The sequence below is a fragment of the Camelus ferus genome, chromosome 23 (genome assembly GCF_009834535.1).
Source record: "Camelus ferus isolate YT-003-E chromosome 23, BCGSAC_Cfer_1.0, whole genome shotgun sequence".
Lineage (NCBI taxonomy): Eukaryota > Metazoa > Chordata > Mammalia > Artiodactyla > Camelidae > Camelus > Camelus ferus.
In genome coordinates this window covers 3551238-3573330 of record NC_045718.1, presented here as the reverse complement: position 1 = coordinate 3573330, position 22093 = coordinate 3551238, and the positions used below count along the sequence as shown (strand labels likewise).

The following is a 22093-nucleotide window of genomic DNA, read 5'->3' as shown; positions in this document are numbered from 1 at the left end:
CACCAGACATTGGATTCCCAGCTTTTGTGAACTGGCTTCTCCTTTATAGAATCTGATGGAAGTGGACACACCTGAGTCTTGCTCTAGATTAATTCATAACAGACTATCTTCTGTCACTTAGGGAATGCCTGTTAACTCCTTTTACTCTTAGGCCCCCCAGTTACTATAAACCTTTCCTTCTATTTGCACATGAAATGTTGGATGAGCTCTGAGGGTTCTAACTCAGGAGCTCACAGACAGACATTAGTCTCCCACAAACAGTTCTTAGTTTAAGTAACTTAGTGAAGGTCAGGCAGCTACAAAGTGGAAAAAATGGGATGTGACTCCAGGCAGTCTGACTACAGAGCCCATGATCTTATCCACCGATTATTCAGAATCAAAACATCAAAACACTACGCAGAATTTTTTCCTTTATTAGAATACGATCATACAAAATGTTACCTGAAATAAGGAGTCTAGTTTAACTAGGACATTTTTGCTTGTTTTCTTTTAATAGGGATTTTCAGTGTAATTTTAATGGAGATATATTTTCTTTCTTTCTTTTCTATCAATATGGCAGTAAAACATATTGTTACACTGAACATCACATTATCATACAACACACTATCTTTTACCAATATAATATTTAATCATGAAAATTCCAGTCTTGACCTCCTGGATAACTTGGCATGTTCTTATAGCTCAATATTCCTATTTTTAAAAATGGAAATAGAATTCTAAGGCATATTCCTTTTAGTAAAATTTATTTTAAAAAAATATCATCCAGCAAAACTGACCTGTTTTGGATGCACAGTTCGGTGAACTTTAACACAGGAACACAATCAGGGTACAAAAGAGTTTCATCACCCCCCCAAATTCCTTCATGCTATCCCTTTATAGTCACCGTCTCCCCTCACCCATTCTCTTGATAATCACTGATTTGTTTCTCATCTTTAGCTTGTCTTTTCATATATGTCTGTTACCAGGCTGAACTTTGGGTCCATGTGCCTGACACACAGCAAAGCTAATTTACAGACACCGGGTGGTGGTGAAGGAATGTACAGTCTTTATTGCAGGTGCCAAGCAAGGAGAACAGGCATCTCATTCTCAAAAGATCCCAATTCCCCAGTGGTTTTCAGGGAAGCATTTTTAAAGGCAATGTTTAGGGGTAAGGACTGCAAGGTACATGACTTTCTTCTGATGGGTTGGTGGTGAGGTGACAGGGTGGTGTTTCAGGAATCTCAATCATTAATCTTTTGGTCCCAACTAGTCTGGGGTCTATGTGCTTGTGATGAACAGGAAATCATCATACTCCACCTGGGTCAGGGGATTAGATCTTAGTTCCTGCAGAACAACTCATGGATGTCCATCAAATTGTTACGTACATCCCTTCAGGAGGAACTAGGACTCTGTTTTATTGCCAAACTATTGTGATTCCTTTTCTTATTTAACTGCTTTTCCTTTGTTTCTGCATTCCCTCACTTGCCTACTTAGTAACTGCCTGTGCCTGCTCTTTGGAACTCAGGGAAGGCCTCAGAGACTAAAGTCTTTTCTACAAAAAAGAAGTGGGGACACAGAGGGGTTTTCGTACGTGGGAGGGCCCCACAGGGCCCTGCTAAGTTTCACGTCATATAAACATCATCTTACAATGTGTTACTTTTTAAGACTGGTTTCTTTCACTCAGCATAATGCCCTTTGGGTGTATTTCTCAATAGTTTGTTCCTCCTGATTGATGGATAGTATTCCTTTGTGTGGATTTACCACAATTTGTCTAGTTACCCACTGAGAAACAGATGAGGTGTTTCTCGTTTTTGGCAATTATAAATAGAGCTGCTATAAACATTCGTGTGCAGGTTTCTGTGTAAATGTATCTTTATTTCTCGAGAGAAAATACCAGGAGTGGGCCAAGGCATACTCAGTCTTCTCTCAAGATATGAATTCGTAGAATGCAGGGGACAGTTGGCTTAGTTGATAGTCTTTGAAAGGATCTTATACTGCAGTATCTATAAACTCAGTAAATGTTTCACGGTGATTCTACTGCAGGCCAATGAAGGAGAAATGAGCTTACTATGAACAGCAAAGTTACTCTATTTGTTACCTTTTTCTGGATGAAAGGATCCTCCTGTCTGGCCTCAATGTAGTTCCTGTATTTCTTAAAACTTCTTTACAGCTAAAGAACACAGTGCCCCTTGGTGGCAAATATTGTTTAACTTAATGTATCAGGTGGTCCAGGGGCAGCATCAGTTAATTCAACATCACTTAGGACAATGGTGGGCTTAGAGGAAACAAGGTACATGTCTATATTGGGGGAAATCAACCTTTTTTTTAAAGTCACTTTTTAAAAAGCCACTTTTGAGTATAACAAATATTAATAGGATATTTTATAGCCATATTTTCCTGAATCCCTCAGAATTTTATTCAGTTACTTACAGAAGAAAAGGCTTCATAAAAAGAGATGTGGGTTATACCAATGAGAAGTAAAAAACGATTTTTTTCCCCTCAAAAAAGGGCTATTAGACATAAGATACAAGGATCAGTCACCTACTCATTAACCTCTTAAAATGAATCTATTTCACGACAGGCTTGGAAATGTTTTCTCTCTAAAAGCTACCACGCAGTCTCAACAGTTAATTGTTATTCTTATCAAAGAATGACCCGTATTAACATTTAGCTTGAGGTCATTAGCATATTTATAAAAAAAAAAGAGTGGAAAGAGCATTCTTGTCTCTGCTGCTCTTTGTTGGCTAGGGGGTGGGGGGGTGTCTATGGAGGAAAGTTGTGAGAGAAAATGAAGTCAGTATTATTAACCAAAATGAAGCACATATTATTCACCAATATTTCAGACTTATCTATAAATATCAAAATGCCTATACCTGTCTCAGCCTTGAACTGGCAGCCTACTGACTGAATTTGAACTACATTGAACTACAAGACAGCCTGGGGTCACTGTGCTCTCTTTTTTGATGTAAATAGTATTAAACTAGTTAACACAGACCACTGGCACGGAGAGGGGTCACAATATAATCTCTTCATTTAGGTACATTGAGATGAATGATGAGAGCAAAACACTCTCTTTGATTATCCCATAAGATTGCATTTTTCCCCCTTGACACCAAGGTAGACTTTCCAGTCCTCTGAAAAATGAGCCACTTAAAAGGCATCTAAATGCTGAACAGTTTGGTAGCTATTAAAACACCTGAGGGCGGAGTGGGCATGTGTCAACAGACAGATTATAGCAGTTTCAAAAACTCCTGTTTTAAAAATCATTTATTCAAAAGTTTTATATAATATCAATAAATGACCTTTGGGCTCCCATGGCTCATTTCATTTTTGGAAGAAAAAGTTGAGTTTTATTTGGAAATAGAACAAAAGTAGATTGTGTTCCTAGTTCAAAATCTGACACTTTGTGTTAGGATTGAGAAGAGTGACAGGCAAGTCTCCTAGGTGTTCACAGCCCTGGTAGATGCCACCGAGTGTTTTCTATCCATTTTAAGGCACAGAGGGTGTTTTTCAGAGTTGAAACAGTTAACTGCAAATCCTAACTTATCAAAAATTTTAATGTGACTTGGAAATGAAAATGCAATTATTTAGTTCTATGCTAGACTTAGAGAAGAGCCTACCATGACCATTGGTCTGCAAAATGGGAGGATGGGACAACAGAAAATTTCCACCTCACCTGTATAATCATAATTTCTAAGGCAATTTTTTGTAAGGGAAGAAGATGTGAAATAAAATTGGAAACTCCCAAAGTATAAATTATTTTGAGAGAATAAAGCATTTGATTGATTCATTGCCTAACACTATGATTTGTAGTATAAAGAAGTTAATGCTTTTCTACAAAATTCTTATTTCCATCACCATTGTGTTTCTTACCTGGAAAATCTAGTTGATTAAGAGTTACTCCATTATGAAAGAATTTTTGCGTGACAATCAGAAATAATACTACTTCTACAAAGGCAGATTTTTCCATTAATTTTAGGGAAAAGTTAGGAAGAATAGAGGATCTCTGTAGTTGATCTGGAAAATGGCTTATTCAGTCGGTTGATAAGACAGATGGAAAAGAAGGGTGAAAAGGGAAAAACTCCTGATTGCTACTCTTTGCTACGTTCCTCCTTCCCCGGCCAGACTTGGAGCAGTTAAGGGACACTGACAGTGGACAAGCCTCAGATAAATGGAATTTGTGGTTGCAATCCATCTAGGAACAACGCATGCATCATTCAGAACGGAAATGGAGACAATGAAGAGCAGCTTCATGGAGTGAAACGTGAAGAAATTCAGAGTTTATGGTGAAATATTCAGCCATGTGAATAAAATAAAGTCTCAAAAAAGGGAGTTATCTAGCTATCCAGATATGTTTCTTTATGTAGCACACGTAAGTCTCTTGTATTCCCTCTCTATTTTGTACCTAGCCTTACTTATAGTTCAACAACACTGAAAGAAGAAATGCTACCTAAAGCTGGCCACTGGCCACGTGTTAGTGGCTCAAGTTTTGGCGGGGAGGTGCTTAAAACAGTCCTCTGACATAAGTCACGCATTTGCTTCTTCTGGTTCCCAAGATTGCTGAGCACACGCGGACATGAGCCTCACCTGGCAGAATCCTGACGTAATACCCCGAGCAGCACTGATGACTGGGCTGTGCCTCCCGTATGCGGCCACCGCAACACACTCCCGTTGAATTCAAAAGAAATGCAACGTACTTCTCTTCACAACAGCGGTGTCCGGGCTGGGGGTCGTAGAGAGCGCCGTTACAGCAAACCTGAAAGTTGGGAACCAGGTGTAAAGAAATACCAGTTTAGTGAAGAGTAATACAACACCATGCCTCACGTGATACAGTTGTTATCTAATAAGGCCTTGATCCGAGACCCAGCGTAGCAGATTTCTGATAAAAATTCAATGGTTTAAAACCAGTGCATTTTCTCAGCATCATTCAAATACTATACATGCCATTTGATACAATGTAGCTTCTTCTAGCCTTCCACCACACTTTGTGCGCTATTATAATATTCTATAAATATGAATTATCTTTTGAATGCCAGCACTTCCAATGTAAAGATGATTTAGGATTGTAAATGAACAATTGCCTTCACATGCATGTTTTCATTTTAATGATAGCTTAATTTAAAAACACCACATCTATGGAAACCTGTCTTCCATGGATTTTTCTAATACATTGCATTTTCCTTACACTAATTTATATGATTGCTTATTTATGAACTCAATCTTTAGACAAGGCAATTGCAACACAGTCCAACATTTATATATATAAACATATATATTATATATATAAAGGAAATTTATATGAAATTAATTTTGAAAAGGCCTTTTAACAATGTGTTTTCTCCAGGAGCTATGGAAGAAATTATGTGCTTGAACAATCAAGTCATTATTTTGCACACTCACTTGCGGTCTGAGAGACTGACACTCTGTACCTGTAACAAATGAAACACTGAGTAGTTGCTGAAATGTAGCCTCAGAACCTAGACTTGGCATAAGTCACATTAACCAGGATGCCTCCTATAGCAGGCAAAGTCAACCACTATTTAAGAGGGGTTTCTCCTTCCTTTTTGCTCATTGCTACTTCCAGCCTACGCCAGCGTTTGAATCACACTCAATACAAGGGCAGTGGAATGCAATCTCTAAGTCTGAAGACTAGCTTAATATTTCATTCATTTCTCAAAAGTTACCAAAGAGCAAAGAAACTGAGCAGAGGTCTACTTCTGTGGTTTCACAGGAAGCCCCGTTTAAACCAACTATAATACATTTCCTTTGTGGTGTTGAGTTATTAGCAATGAGGATTCAAAATTAGCCTAATTCCAAGGATATATTGTGTGACTCCTTTCTTTGATGGCATACTCTGTGTGAGAAGTACATTTTCAAATTAAGCCCCACTTTAAAGAGTTATGCAAAAACTCTTCTCTATGTGTCTATTTGGGATTTAGAAATGCTGGTCATTTTGGCTTTCAGGGTAAAACAGTACACACCTCCCTCTTGTTTTATGACAAATTACCTAAAATCCTGCCTTCCGTTATATGATTTTAAAGCATTTATTAAACTCCCATTCGCATGTGGTGTGTTTCTGGACACTGAAGTGTAGCCAGCCTTTTCCTTCAGCAACAGTCTCTAGGGCTTCTCATTCTCTTTCGAAAGTTTCACTCAAATATTTATTCAGCGAAAGGCCATCAGGACTGGTTCCCTTCCACCCTTTCACCGTCAGTGCCATTCTCAGTCTCCTTCACTCATGTGAAACTCGTACCTGTCTTCTAACCCACCCTGGTTTAGATCATTGATGGGTCCCCAAAGGGGACATTTCCAAGCAATTATTTCTCTTGAGACATCTCCCCCTAAACAGAGTATTTCTTAATCTTCGAAAGCAGTCTTCAAGTTAGCTGTCTCAGAAAACATACGTGGAAATGTCAGTAACTTGAGCACACTTAGCAAGTGTGTAGCTAATATTCAAATAGGCAGGCTGCTCCTTGCTCTGTGGTTTCCAAAAGTAATTCCATAATCGAGCGGTTCTCAAAGCGTGGTCCCCGGACCGGATGCAGAGACATCACCTGGGAATGTGATTCTAATGCTCTACCCCAGACTGTAATCTACGTGAGGCTGACTGGTGTTTGAGAACCACAGCGGTGATCGGTCACGTGGGGGAGGCTGGTACAGGTTTTGCAGGTACTCCCGATGTTCACAGGAATTTAGCCAGAGGCTCTTACACTCATAGTAAGTCTATTTTCTACCTCTCTCCAACCACTCACCCAGGAAATTTATATTTACAGTTAACCCCAAACAGAAATTTAGAAACAATTTTTTTCTCTTTGGATTTTAATTGACTTCCTTTATTCTCTTTCACTGACAATATGTGTGTATCCTTAATCCCTGATTTTGTTTAATGCACCAAAGTTTTCTTTCTCTTGGAGAACATTTTCAATGGGAAAATTTATTTTAGCATTTTTCTTCTCAGAAATCTTAAATTTAATTTCATTTTATGAAACTATGTTCACTGGATGGCACATATTTAATGGTTTAAAATGACATAAAACTTAGGCATAATAACAACTGTAGAGCCTAAGTGTCAAAAAAAAGAACAGTTAGTAACTCTCAGTTTTATGACATTTCTTAGATAAGAACTACTGCTCCGTGTCAGCCACGATAATTTGTATTTTGAGCCATACTGCTTCAACAACTCACTTTCTTAATTACTGTGCCTTTTCGCCGTGAATCTTTTGAATTTAGTAGTGGCTTTAATCATTAAGTGTGTGATGTTGTTGACAAATAGGAACATTATTTCATTATATGAAATCCTATCTCTAAACTAAGGGTTTTCTGCATCGTTTGTCAATAAAAACCATTTACAAACTCCTCTGTCTGGCTGTATTATTGATCTGATCCTTAAACTGCAACTAATATGAACATTAATCTGCAAATGGCCATAATTTAAAAATACTTTTGACAAACCATGAAAGGTGCTGCTCACAGTTACTCATCAGTGTCACGTAAACAAACACCCACTTGTAGCTGAATGGGTTTTGTTGTAAAGAAAATTGAAGTTGCTCAATCAAACACAAATCCGAGAGGTTCTTTATCACTTCAATAAACTAATTTTACATGCGAAGATGATGAAAAATGAGAAGGCTAAAACACTCGTGAGGAAGACAGGATTTGTACAAGCATTCCTTTTTCACGGGGTCTTCTTGATAGATTCATGGAGATACGGATCCTAATAAACCACGTTTTAAGAAGCAAGTGATTTCACCCAGGGTGTTGAGTGTGAAAAACGTATTTCACTGACGAGTTTGAAAAGCTCTACCTTAGCCTCAGGGGAGTAGCACCTGTGTCCACAGATAGTTTCGGGCTTTTGACATTTCACTGCCTTGCAGAGCTCAGCACCGTGGTCCTTCATTAACTTCTGGGCTTTAGGGCATGAATGCCAAGTTTTCCGTAAGAGATCATATCCGAGTATGATGCCATTTGGCTTCCCTGGAGACATCCAATCAATCTGAAGGGATCTGCAATGGACAGAATAATCAATACCCCTGAAAAGACAACATTGAACATGGCTGCTATCAGCCATGGCTGATGCTATCATGGCTTCTCAATTAGTCTTCCAGTTTGGTCAAAAGGTCTATTTCATCAACAACTTTCTAATTAAGAAGCTGGCACAGAATAATATATAAAAACTGATATATATATATAAAATATACTTATATACACTACTACCATATATGTTTTGAGAATCAATCAAATCCACTTAAGCTTGAAACTAACACAACATTGTAAATCAATTATACTTTAACAAAAAAGAAAGAAAAAACACTTAAGCTTTTGGGAGAATAACATACGAGTCCAGTGGTCTTCCACTTTAAATTTCAGAGGCAAGAAGAAACTCTTATTCTTCATTAAGAGAAAGGAAGAGAATTAAGAGAAATGGCTAATCAAGAGAATAAAGAGAAAATTTTGATTTAAATAGTAAAAAATGAGACACAAATAATTTGACTTAGTAAAGAGGGTGGAAATTAGAATCTGTGGCAGACTTAATCCCTGCTTAAAATCACCTTCTCCGTTGCCTTCCTTCCCTCAGCTAGGATTAGTGCTTTGACCCAGAGATGCTCTACGGGACGCAACTGGAAGATGGTGGGATGCTGATGAAGGTTCCTAGGAAATTTTAGCTTTCCTGATGTGGCAGTCACCTTTTCATTTTTTCTTTTTTTCTGTTAAATATGATGCCTGGAACTTCAGCAGTCATCTCAATCACCTTGTAACCATTTGAGAAAGACCATAAGAATCACAAAGATGCCTCAGTGGTATCTGGTATAAATGAGTCAATGCCAAGAGCAGTCTACCTCTAGAACTATTTACTTGAGACTCAGTTGTTGGGTGTTTTGTTACTTATAGCCAAAATCAGTGCTCAAATTGATCAAGTATTTTTATCAGTTCATAAGTTGCTAATTTAAGAAATTATCAATAAATTTGTTTACACATAACATTTATAAATCTTATCAATTGAAAAAATTGATTAAGCTCCCTCCAAATATAATTCATCTTAATTTTTGACTCACACTGACAGATTTAGTTCCCCCAGAGTTCTTTATGTACCATGATCAGATATGTTTTCTGGTCAGAAATGTAAGAAATGGAGATTCCTGTAACAAAATACTTTTTATATTATTATGTTCTCAAAGATGTTCGATTTCTAAAAATTGAGCCACGGTTTATTCTGAACATATAAGTGTACAGTTTTGGGCGGTTTGGTGTACAACGGGAGCATAACATCTGACCAAAACTTGACTGCATTTTCAGTGATTTATTAATATTTCATTTGTTATACTAAATGAGATCATAACATAAAGCTGTTCACAAAGGAGTCAACCCTGAATAGACTTGATTTACTCTCATGTAAATGTTCTAGAACTTTAATTCCACACTTACTTGCCAGAATGACACAGCCTGGATGACATACTCGTACCATCTTTAGTCTTTTTTTTTTAAAGAAAATCTATAATAGGACAGTAAAGTTTTTAATAAAGCCTCAGAGATTTGGAAACGATATATTTTTGCAATATAGCATAGCAAAGAAAGCCTGTCATTTGCAAAACACAAGGTAATTGTAGAATAATTATTTTTGTTCTGATTGTTTTCAAAAAGGAGAGTGATCTCTGACATTCAAGATTAATTTTATTTTTATAATTCTAGAATTTCCAACTACCACAACCATTCACAGTTAGAGGTTACCTTTATACATACAAAATACTCCAGTAAGTACTTTGGAGAATAGAAAGTATATGTGAGTTTAGTCCCTATATTTTGAGCATCTTAAAATAAAGTTAACACAATAACTCATGTTGACCATCTTTCTGCCATCGGGTAAAATCATATTTTTGTTACATCTTTCACTTTAAGGAGAAGTATGTCTGTACAGGCCAAATTGCTAGACTTTGTCAGAATTCTAAGTGACATCACATATTAGGAATTCAATTAAGCCCAAACATTTACATTAAAAAGCAGCAGTAAGATAAGCCTTGACTTTTTAATAGACTGCTAAAAAAGAAAAAAAGAAAATTATTTCATTTTCTTGAAGTTACAAACATAACACGTTCACTAATAAGACTCTGTAGATAAGAACTTAATGTCACCTATGAGAAAACAGTTTCACAGGTGGCTTGTATAGTCACCATTTTTATTCGAAGGTCTTTATCCTGCTTTCAAAATTAATTCCACATCTTGCAGATCCCTCTTTTGTATTCACTGCATAATCAACTACAGAAAGGACTCCACTTAAGTGACATTCAATGGCCTTAACTAGTAAAGCCTAGAAAATACCACGCAGAGCACCATGCCACTGTAACTTCTCTTTCTTGCACAGCGTATCTGTGAAGGGAGACCACCTACAGTTTTAGCAACAGCATGAACAGTTTTGATTTCGAGGTTCTGAGACAGGTCCACTGATGTCAATGACCAAAGAAGAACAGTGGGTTTAACACCTGCCCATCTCTCATTAGAACCAACAAGAATGACCCTGAAAAATCTTGGCGGTTGATTTGAAATGAAGGACATCTCTGAGAACTGTGCACCATTATTTACTGCACTAATGGTTTCACTGCATTGCTGTTTAAGAGTAAAATAGAAGGAACACTCTTAAACCACAGGAATTAATGTTAAATATTAGGGAAACAAGGTGTTTTTTTCTTAATCCATCAGTAAAGGTATGCTCACGGGGAAACATAAACAGACCATGAATCCTCAAATGGATTTTTTTTTTTTGTAGATTTGTTCATAAAGTAACGATTAGTTTATTTAGCTCCCAGAAAACCAGGGACTGAAATTTAAGCTATGTTAATAAAGTTTCTGATTTTCACACACATTTTAGCACACGGATTCATTGTGTGTTTGGACACTTGAGTTGGAGCTATTTCTTTTAAATCATGTCATATTGTTACTAGATTTACTATTCTACTTCTGTCACTAATGTGGCCACCACCACCACAGTATTATTACTTTCAGTTCAAGTACAAAATAACACTGAAGATAGAAATCATTATGGGAAAATAATTTCTTCACCACTTACCTTTATACTGGTAAATATTAAAATAATACAGCTCAGAAAAATTTTTATGAAGAGGCAGGGCTCCCACTGGAACTCTTTAACATTTTATCCTTACATTTTATCACGACTTTTGTGAAAATGTTCTTGTTTGGACAGAGGGAAAAAAAATCTTCATATACTTTAAGATATCCATAGAAATTGTTCTGAAGAGTTCCAACTTCCCTGATCATGTTTACACGGGCCTTTTTTTTTTTTTATTCCTATTCAACTTGGTCATTTTGGTCAATCATTTTTATTACACTTGAGTTCTTCAATAGTACTCCATATTACAGTTATCAAAAGTGCTCAGGATGCTTTTAATATGAGACTAAATAAATATAATATGATGACAATATTAATTCTCTGCTCTCAAATCAAATCGCTGAGTGTCTAATTATCTACTAGAATGTTTAGCATAAATTGTAGTAAGTAAAATGTCAAAAGACAAAACTCTGTGTCCTTAAGTATTAGGCGATAAAAAATATGCACACCTGAGGCATGTCATATGTTATGTAGCAATGTAAAATCAAGTGTTTAGATGGGCAGTTCAGGCTACAAGGATTGCAAAAACACATAGATAAGGATCACTGTGTCTAGACTAACAACGGAAGTTTCATGGGAGAAGTGGATGTGGACTTGAATTGGAGTAAGAAAATGGGAAGAACTCTGAGCAGGAAGATCGACAGAGGCAAACACAAGAGCTGGGAATCAGCCCAGGCACACACAGAAGAGTAACGTGAGCAACCTGATGAGCGAACGATTTACATCCGGCAAGAACGGAAGTCAACTTGAATTTAAGAAAAAAAGTTTATGCAGTCCCCAAAATACTGTGTTGAGGAATTTGAGGGGGAAGCAAGGTGATTTTGCAGTGGTATCGCCAGCAGAACAACAAACCTTTTTAGAACGAACAACCTGGCAGATTAGAGTGAAAGAGACTAGGAGCGCGCGGGAGAAATACCAGTGAGGTACATTGGTAACTTAAATGTGAAAGAATGTTTAACAGTTTTTCGCTTGTTTAGGAACTTCAGCTGTAGCCCCAAACTGAGGGTGACAGATGACGCGTTCCTGCCTTTAACCCCGTAAGTATCTTGCTTCTAAAAGGAACAGCAAGATTCTGCTGAGGATAAAACTGCCCTTTAACACTGACCCAACACCCAAACCAACTCCAACTAAACAGAACTCTAGAGCAGTTTTAAAAGTAGGAATGTTAATCAATACTTATTAAGTACCCCCTATATGTCAGGTGTTGTTCCATGAGTGAACAAAACAAAGTCTCTTCTTTCATAAAACTTACATTTTATCAGGGGAAGATGGACAGTAAACAAACACAAAAGTATGTAACCTGTCAAACTAGTGATCTGAGAAGGCCTGGTTCTTCTCTCAGAAATCTGAAAGCAGGGGTGAAGCAAGTGAATGGGAGTCTCTAGGCAGAGGGAGCAGGCGGTATAGACGCTCTGAGGCATCCATGAGCTTGGCTTGTTGAAGGGCAGTCAAAGAACCCAGTAGGGCAGAACTAGACTGAGCAAGAGAATGTTGGAAAATGAATCAGGTTGGTGTTGGGAGCATGGGATGGGGGATTGCAGCTCATGTAGGATTTTGTGGAACATAGAAGTAACTTAAGATTCATTTCTGAGCACACTGGAAAACCGCCGGAGATTTTTGAGTCACAGAATGAAAAAGGAGTTATTTACTTAGTGAAGAGTGACACTAAATCCACCCCCAGCCCGCCCCTAAAGGTACTCTAGGCTGAGGAAGGCATTCTAAATACATCACTCGGAGAAACTGGAGGCACGCACTTCTCTGGTTGGTACTTAACTAAGACGCAGAAGCATCAAAGCCCAACCTGCAGCTGTCCCTGGAGGGAAGTATAGCAAGGAGTTTGGGAACAGCTTGGCATGGGAGTTGGCAGCCTATACGGCCACAGAAGAGGTGTTTGCTTCTCAGAGAATTCTAATGGCCAGACACTGTCCAGAGCGGCTGTAATGATAGGGTAAGATGACGTGGCCGCACTAGCGATCTTCAGCGTGGCACACGTGCACGAGTTTCTTGTGAGCCGGTGGATGCCTTGCAAGGTGGTGAGGCTTGAGCTCCCTTGAAGGCACACTGCCCACAATGGCAGGCTTCCGGGATGCGGGGACTCCAGCAAGAAGAGCCTTTGGGATGTTCTGTTCTGTTGACATCACAGGAGGTCAGCTGCAGAGGGCAACACTTGCGTCAGGGAGCTTGGCTTTGTGGAGGTTCTCATGGGTCCTTCTCAAGGAAAACATACGCCTGTCTGAGAAAGTGCCACCTGCCACACAGAGGGCTTGATGGCTATCCAGCAATGGCAGTAAAACAATAACATTAGGAAGAGACATATTTGGAGGAAAGGGAGTAGGTGAGAAAGAGCAAGGAGGAGACAAAGGGCAAACTGGGATCAGTCTGTGAAATGGTGGAATCTTTGAACTATGCATGAGCTTCATATTTTGCTGGAGAGATGGACTTTTTAATACTTGACCATGAATCTTAATACTAAATTTAGACTGAAAACTAAAAATAATTTGAGTAAATAATTTGAAATAAGATGCTCTGAAGAACTTCTTCAAGAGGTGCAGAAAGGATGTCCAAAAGATTAAGTTTAAGGCAGCAAATAGTAGGCAAAAATAAGGCCTTTCTTCCTTGTATCTCATTGACTTAAGACAGCTACACAAACTTAAATAATAAAAGCATGAATTTTATGGTTATGAGGTGGAGGAAGGGATGGGAAGGGGCAAGTCAGGGATTCGAGATTTATAAATATTAACTACTACATATAAAAATAGATACACAACAAATCTCTTCTGTATAGCACAAGGAACTATATTCAGTATCTTATAGTAACTTATAATGAAAAATAATATGAAAAATAATATATGTATATGCATGTATGACTGAAACATTATGCTGTATCCCAGAAATTGACACATCAAAACTGACTATACTTCAATAAAAAGTAAAATAAACTAAAAAGCATAAACTAGGATTATGATCCTGAAAATGGGAAAAGGAACACATGTGAGAAGACGCTCCCAAAGAAAATACACTAAAATTGATATTTAGTGAAATCAGGGGATTAAAAAAAAAATCAAAGCAGTATGTCCCTGATCATGTGCCAAGTAGTGGTGCCTTTGCAGAAATGGATGTTGGAAAAAATGGGTGAGATGAGAATTAACTTCTGAGGCTTGAGGTTATGGAAGTGGTGGGTGGATATCACTACAGAAAATCAGTAGGCAATTGGATACGTGGGGCTAGAGGTTCGGGAGAAACCAGGGCTAAGGTCCTTTGAGAGAAGAGTAGAACTGTGAGAATGCTGGGACTGTCTGAGCAGGAGAGAGTCTTCGTGCTGAGGACACCCACACGTAATGGGTGGATTTGGTATGAAACCAATAAAAGAAACCAATGGGTGTTCAGGGAACCAGGGATCAAGTGGCAGCTAAAAGTCAAAGCGAATTGGGGGGAAAAACTGGATTTTGCTGAGATGCTTACAACGGCCTCTCCAAACCTCAGTGACTGAGCTGCTTCCGTGGGAGCTGCAAAAAGCAGAGAAGTTAGAAGGAGTTTGGGAAAGAGAGGGAGGTGAGAAAACGGAAGTAGTGGTGGTAGAATCTTAAGAATAAGCTCAATATTCTTTAAGGTCTTCTAATCAAACAATGAGTTTGATAATCAGAAGTCACTGGCCATCAAAACAGTATTTCCTGAAAGCCATTATGATTATGGGACTATTGATTGGATGTATACGACAGTACTAAATATACTCCAAATGATGTCTCATTTAAGGTCTTCCCGTATCCTTTAAAGACTCAAACAGAAAATTCCAGTCCAAATTAAAAGCTGTCTCAAGGTGTCCATATTGACTAGAAAGGGAGTTTAGAATATGGGTGAAGAGGTGATTAGATATTCTACATTTACAGCCCAACATTAAAAAAATAAAATAAAATAAAACATGGCTTAAAATTGTTTAATTGTGAAATTATTCCTTCACTGTTCAAGCTAGCAGTCACTGAAAATACCAGAGAGGGAAAATAATGATGGAAGAGACGTCTTGATGCTCAATGTCACAATATATATAAACATACAGAGGCCTCAAAGTTTCACCTCAAATTTGGTGAGGCAAAAAGGGGAAAACTCTTTTTCTATAAGCTATGACTTCTCACACCATCTGCAGTCCCAAGTTATGTACTTTGCAATGACGGAGAATTTCTAAAATGATGATAGTGTTTTAACTTTCATTTAGAGACACAGACTGTGCTTCTGTGGTAAAGACTTCTGAGAAGCTGGTGTATAAAAATATCATTTATATCATTCAGGAGCTTGAGGCACATTTTTAAACAATTATTTGTGGTTGTTACAAAGACATCATGCCTCAGACTTCTCATCAATAATACAGCCTCAAACTGATCTGGAACTATAAAAACCGCCATGGTTCCCATTAAAGGCGATGAGAGACATGATTGGCGTTCTCTCTCTCTCTGCCTGCTTTCCCGTGAGCTTCTTCACGCCTGGAAATCATGCATTTTGGAATACGAGCAATCATGTAATAAAATCCCTTCCTTGTTTATGTTCTTTTCTTAGCTTATCCATTTACGGAGAATAAATAAGTCAACTCCACAGGCAGCCCAGGACCCAGTGAAGCTGTCTGCTGCTGGTCTGTCATATTTCAATCAAAGCCATAAGCAGCCAGCCATCTTCATCCAGCTCAGTCTTGACATGCTCGAGGACCAGAATTAATGAATTAGCTATTGATTAAATTCCACTCTAGCAAATCCACCAAGGCAAATAAATGAACTACCCAGGGCACGTGTAGGCCACGGCCAGACATGTCCGGGTTATCGATCAGTCGTTAGCATTCTTTTGGGATAGAAAAGCAGCTGATGATAATATGACAAGTATGGAAAATGTGATGTAGCAACAGAGTTCCTCCTGGAGGAGTAGCTTATAAAACCAGAAGGGTTCGTCTGATCTTTCTACATTTGTGTGCTATGGCATATTTGGTTTACGTGTAACAGGGAAAACACGAGTAAGTGGTTATACTGAAGACACTGTAGTCCAAAGCAGTACAGGTCAAGGCCAAAGACAAAGAAGACGAACTCCATGATTACAATCAAACAGGCTGGTATGCTATTGGTATATATTATTGAAATACATGGAAGTTAAAATGTGCCGACTACTACATTTTATCAAAAATAAACAAAGAATCTAAGAAGTATGTGTCTTATTAGTAACTAAAATATTTTAAATGCTTTGGAAACAAACTGTCTACTGACACTTATCTGTAGGGATTTCACATTAGATTTTGCATGATGCTAATATAAAAGAGATTTTCTTTAACAAAAATAAAAACATAACTAACAAGTATACATTGCCAGAAGTATAATGAAATTACACAAAACAGTATCATGCACACAAGGAGGCTAACTGCTTTGGTGTTGGTGTAATTTGATTGATGGCCTGGCAGCCTATATCTGCTCATTAGAGTCTTGCCTTTGGAAAGTGTTGCCACGCTATGACAGATCATTTTAAGAAAGGAAAGATTTTACATGCCAATATTTGGTTGTGAATGATTTCCATCAGTTGTTTTGCTAGATCTTTGACCAAAAAAGAAAAAAAGGAAATAAAGTCACCAAAGGCACTGGAATAAAGACTAATATGGTGGAGGGGGACTTTCTGTGCTGGTCAACATGGAGAGAGCCTAGTATAGCCTCATTCTCCCACTAATTACTGCTAAAAAGTTTGCTCAAATTACAAAAAAACCACCACCCAAGGACTCTGAAAAGTTAACAACAGAGGCAGATCAGGAGGGGAGCCAAACGTTGAAGAGCAAATATTACAAGATAAATTTCCCATTGTTTCTCCCCTTTTATCTCCTTTCTTTAATTCGAGAGCAGCCCCACTGTGGAAGATCTGAACAATTACATATTCCCCCCAACCAAATACCAGGTTAGCCACTGAGAGGTGCCTGTCTGGGGCAGACATAAAGCAGCATAGCAACGCTTTTGAAAAATGAACTGTTATTGGATCCACTGACCACATAAGGCAAGACAGAATTTTCATATGAAGCTAATCAGTTGATCACCTGCTGAAACAAACAAACAAAAACTTTAACCTTCTTCAGAGGATTTTAACAGGCTCAAGATTATCACACCCTGATACTTAAAATGCCCAGGAAACAGTCCAAAATCACTCAAAATTACATTAATCTAAAGAAAGCTGGAGTGGTTGTATTAGCATTAGATAAAATATATTTGATGACAAGAAAATTATCAGGAAGAAAAAGGAATATCACACAATGATAAAAGGGTCAGTTTACCAAAACACAACAATCGTAAATGTGTATGCACCTAATAATAAAGCATCAAAATACATGGGGCAAAAAACTGATGGTTCTAAAAGAGAAATAGATAAGCTCACAATTATATTTGGAGATTTCAACATTTGTCCCACAATAATAGATAGAACAATGTGGTAGGAAATCATTAAGTGTACAGATGACCTGAACATCACTATAGCTCACTATAGCTCAACTTGACCTAATTGACATTTATAAACACTGACAACAGCAGAATACACATTCTCCTCAAGTAGTCACACACTATTCACCATGATAGGTCATATTATAGACCATAAATTAAACCCTAACTAATTTGAAAGTACTGAAATCGTAACACCATGTTTCAGACTATAAAAAAATGGTACTAGAAATCCACATCTTAAATATATCTGAAAACACTCAAAATATTTGGGAATTAAACAAACTACTTCTAAATAATTTATGAGTCAAAGCAGAAATGCTGAGGAAACTAAGATGTATTTTGAACTAAATAAAATAAAATACATTTCAAAATTGTGAAACTCATCTGAAGCAGGGCTCCAAGGAAAATTCATAACATTAAATGGTTATAGTCAACAAGAAGGTCTCAAATCAATAAGGTAAGCCTTCCTCTTTAAGAAACTAGAAAAAAAAAACAGTAAGATAAACCCAAAGGAAGAGGAAGAAAGAAATCAGTAAAGAGCAGAAATTAATGAAATGGAAAACGTAAAATAATAGAGACAATCAATAAAGCCAAAAGACAGTTCTTTGAAAAGATCCACAAAACTGATAAAACTCTAGACTGACTGATTCAAAGAGAGACAACACTTATTACCATTATCAGAAATGAAATAGTGTAAATAAATTCAGACTCGACAAACATTACAACTTTCTGCTATAAATTTAACAAATTTGGTGAAATTAATCAATTTTTTGCAAACACAGGATATACATTTCACTCAAGAAGACAAGATAGCTTGAATCATCCCATAGTGTTAAGAAAATTGAATTCTGAGTAAAATACCTTTCAACAAAGAAAACTCCAGGCAAAGATGAGTTTCACTGGTGAATTCTACCAACATTTAAGAAATAAATAGTTTTTTCACACAATCTCTTCCAGAAAATACAAGAGAAGGGAATATTTCCCAACTTATTTTATGGGCCTGAATTACCATGTTACCAAAACCAAGCAAAAACATTATAAGAAATAAAAACAGTTTACTATATTTTATGAGGATAGTTATAAACATCTTCAACAAGATAACAGCAAATTGCACCCAGCATTATATAAAAAGGAAAATACATCACAGTAAAGTGTGGTTTATCCAGATAATATAGGCTAGTTAACTGAAGATCAATCAATATAATTAACCATATTAACAAATCAAAATGCAGAAAATGCATTTAACAAAATTTGATATCTATTTATGATGAAACTCTCAGCAATTAGAAATAAAAGGGAAGTCTTTAACCTGATAAAAGGCATCTCCAAAAAATCCATAGGCAATATCATATGTAATGGTAAAAGAACAGGAATGAGTCAAGGATATCCGTCTTATTGAACTAGCCAAGGCAATAAGGCAGGATAAAGAAATAAAAGGCATACAGATTTTGAAGGAAGAAATAAACTGTTTCTTTTTTGCAGAAGATCTATGTAGACACAGGGAATCACCAAGAAGTTTCTAAAGGCTCCTAAAACTCATAATGAGTTAAGCAAGATTGCTGAATACAAGGTCATTATACCATAAATGTTTCATACTCTAGCAAAAAAAAAAAAATTGGATTTCAATGTTTTTAAAGAACCATTAATAGCATCCCCCATATAAATCTAATGAAATACGTGTAGGATCTGAACACTGAATTCTACAAAATACTGAGAAAATAGGTGAAAGAGGATGCAATAAATGAACAGCATACTGTGTTTATGAACTGGAAGATGTGCTATTGTTAAGGTGTAAATTCTCTTTGAACTGAACTGTAAATGAAATGCAGTCCTAATTAAAATCTCAGAAGGATTTTGTAGATATTGACAAGCTGATTCTAAAATTTACATGGAAAGGAAAAGTAATGAGAATAGTACGAACAATTTTTTAAAAATGGACAATGTTGAAGAATAATACATGTTTTTATAACTTACTGTAAAGCCACAGTAATCAAAATTGTATGATATTGGTAAATGAATATGCATACTGATAAACTGAACAAAGTAGAGAGTTCAACAATGACCTACTAAACGTGTTAAATTGATTTTGACTAAGGTACAAAAAGTGGTTCAATGGAGAAGAATAGCCTTTATAACAGTGTTGGAAAAAACTCCTAGTTATTTACCCACATGAAATGAGAACCTATGTTCATATAAAAACCTGTACATATATGTTTATAGCAATTTTATTCAGTTACCAAGAACTGTAAACTACCCAAATGATACACAAATCGTGGTATACTCATACAATGGAATATTATTCCATAATAAAATTAATAAACTACTGATATGTACAACATGGATGAGTCTTAATGCATTGTGTAGAGTGAAAGAAGCCAAACTTAAATGGGTACATACTGGATGATTCCATTTATAAGACAATATGGAGCAGGCAAAATTATAGAGAACAGAACAGAGCAGTGTTTGCTCAGTTTGGGGGAGGGAGGAGGAGGAATTGGCTATAAAGGAGCAGTGTGAAAAAAATATTTTAACACAGTGAGACTGGGTTATATCTTAATTGTAGTGGTGTTTACACAACTCTATGTATCTGTCAAAACCTGTAGAACTGTGAAGCAAAAAATTGTGTTTAAATTTCTCTATTGTTGTTGTCACCTGCTTTGTCATTTTCCTTGCTCTTGTATAATATCCTGTTTAATGTTTTTGCCACCAATTTAATATATTTGGGGACAAGCAATCTTTAACTACAACTAAAAATATTTTTTCTCTGTTACCATCTGCAAGAATCTTCTTAAAAATATCTTAGAAACAGACACACACATGGGCATTTGCTCAATTTCTATAAAAGCTTCCATATTATTTTTAGCTATATATAAATCTGTAATCTGACATATTCCCTAATGCCATTCACCTGGGCTTGAGTCACGGGGACGCGAACATAAGAAATCTGACAACATCCACCCACCTACCTATATTTCTTCCTTGAGTTCTATAAGAGTGAACTCAAATGTCACATCTTTCATGACACTTCCACTGATAATCATGGGCAGAGTTTGGTATTTTTTCTTTATGCACTTCTTGCACATTATAAACTTCTGTTATAGTGTTTTTCACACTGTTCTATAAACATTTGTTTACAGCATGTCTCCCACAGTAGACTGGAACCATGAAAATTTAGAATCATGTCTTGTACTTCTTTGTATTACTTTTGCTTCTTATATTATTATAGCCACAAATGTGTTTGCTGAATACATAAATAAAGGTCTCTAGTGCCCTTTAAACCTGACCACTTACCCCCTGCAAGGTAGGTAATCCTGTGGCTAGGTGGTGAATATCTGCTAAGGGGATTATCAATTAATTAACATACCCCATATTAGATAGATATCTATCATGTGTTTGATAGAAAATGTACTCAAAAAGATATGATTTTTGCCCTGAAGATCTAAGAATCTAATTACTTGAGTTTTTTCTAATTATTTTAATCACTAGTTCCCCAAAACATTACAGATATTTTTGAACTGATTAAAAAAGAAAAGACCTAGAACTTTCAATATGTCATAAAGGAATCCTTTGGAACTGAAATATTTTATAACAGATTGATTATCTCAGTGTGCATGTGTGTACACAGTGAGTGTGTGTGTGTGTGTTTAGCTAGATAAAGAGTGATTCATTTGGCTGGGACAAGAGTATGATGTGGGAGTAACTCAGATGTCTTTCTCTAGCCTCAACTTGATACAGACAGATGAAAACTTCATGTCACTATTGGCTTGGGGAACTTTGATGTTAAATCTTCTTCTCCTTCTTGCTAATTTTGAATTGCAAGAGGCATATTTTCAAAATATGGTCACTGATCAGCAAAAAAATTATGAAAAGAAAGGGATTCTACAAAGAACCTCATAAAATTAGTAATGGTTATCCAATGATTTATCTTCCCTAATTATTTTACAGATATTTCTAGCTTTAGGGAAATCTGATATACGTAAATCTAATTTTTTTCAAAGAGATTAGATTAGAAAGTAATTTTTGTATTATTTGCCTCATAAGAGGATTTACTAAAGGACATATTTAAGTAAAGGAACTCTTCCATGCATTCCAGCATTTGCCCACAAATGGCTAAGGAGAAGGAAGTGAAGCTGGGCAATCAGGGAAATCAAAGATTAAATATCAGGGGATGTGTCCAGTGAACAGCAGCACCTAGTAATATCAAAAATTTGATTTATGCACATATTTATAACAGTTTACTTAATGAGATTGTCATGGTTGGTAAGATACCTATGATTTTTATTTTCATTCCTTATGATCAGTTCTTCAGATTAACTGTCAAAAAATGTATACCTTGAAGTGATGTTACGGATTGTGGGAGTTGGTAGATCACTTGGAGTATCTTCCACAGTGGTGATTTGGGTTCCATTGCTTTTCACACAGGCATATTTTGTGCAGACTGCAACCTGCAAACATTAGTTTACAAAAGAATAAATACTTTCAAAATACAGGCTGCCAATGGACTGAATCCCACCCACCCTCATTTCACACAATTCCCTTATAGTTCTCT

The 22093-nt window shown here is 36.7% G+C and overlaps 1 protein-coding gene across 1 annotated transcript in view; it reads right to left on the bottom strand.

Moving 5' to 3' along the window:
* USH2A (usherin) overlaps positions 1-22093 on the bottom strand; it is a 640561-nt gene that overhangs the window by 156570 nt on the left and 461898 nt on the right. Inside the window, exons 46-48 of the mRNA XM_032466772.1 lie at positions 21877-21989; positions 7784-7982; positions 4567-4735 (exon numbers count right to left, since the gene is read on the bottom strand). Of these exons, the coding sequence (XP_032322663.1) occupies positions 4567-4735; positions 7784-7982; positions 21877-21989 (481 nt within the window). The remainder of the gene's footprint in view (positions 1-4566; positions 4736-7783; positions 7983-21876; positions 21990-22093) is intronic.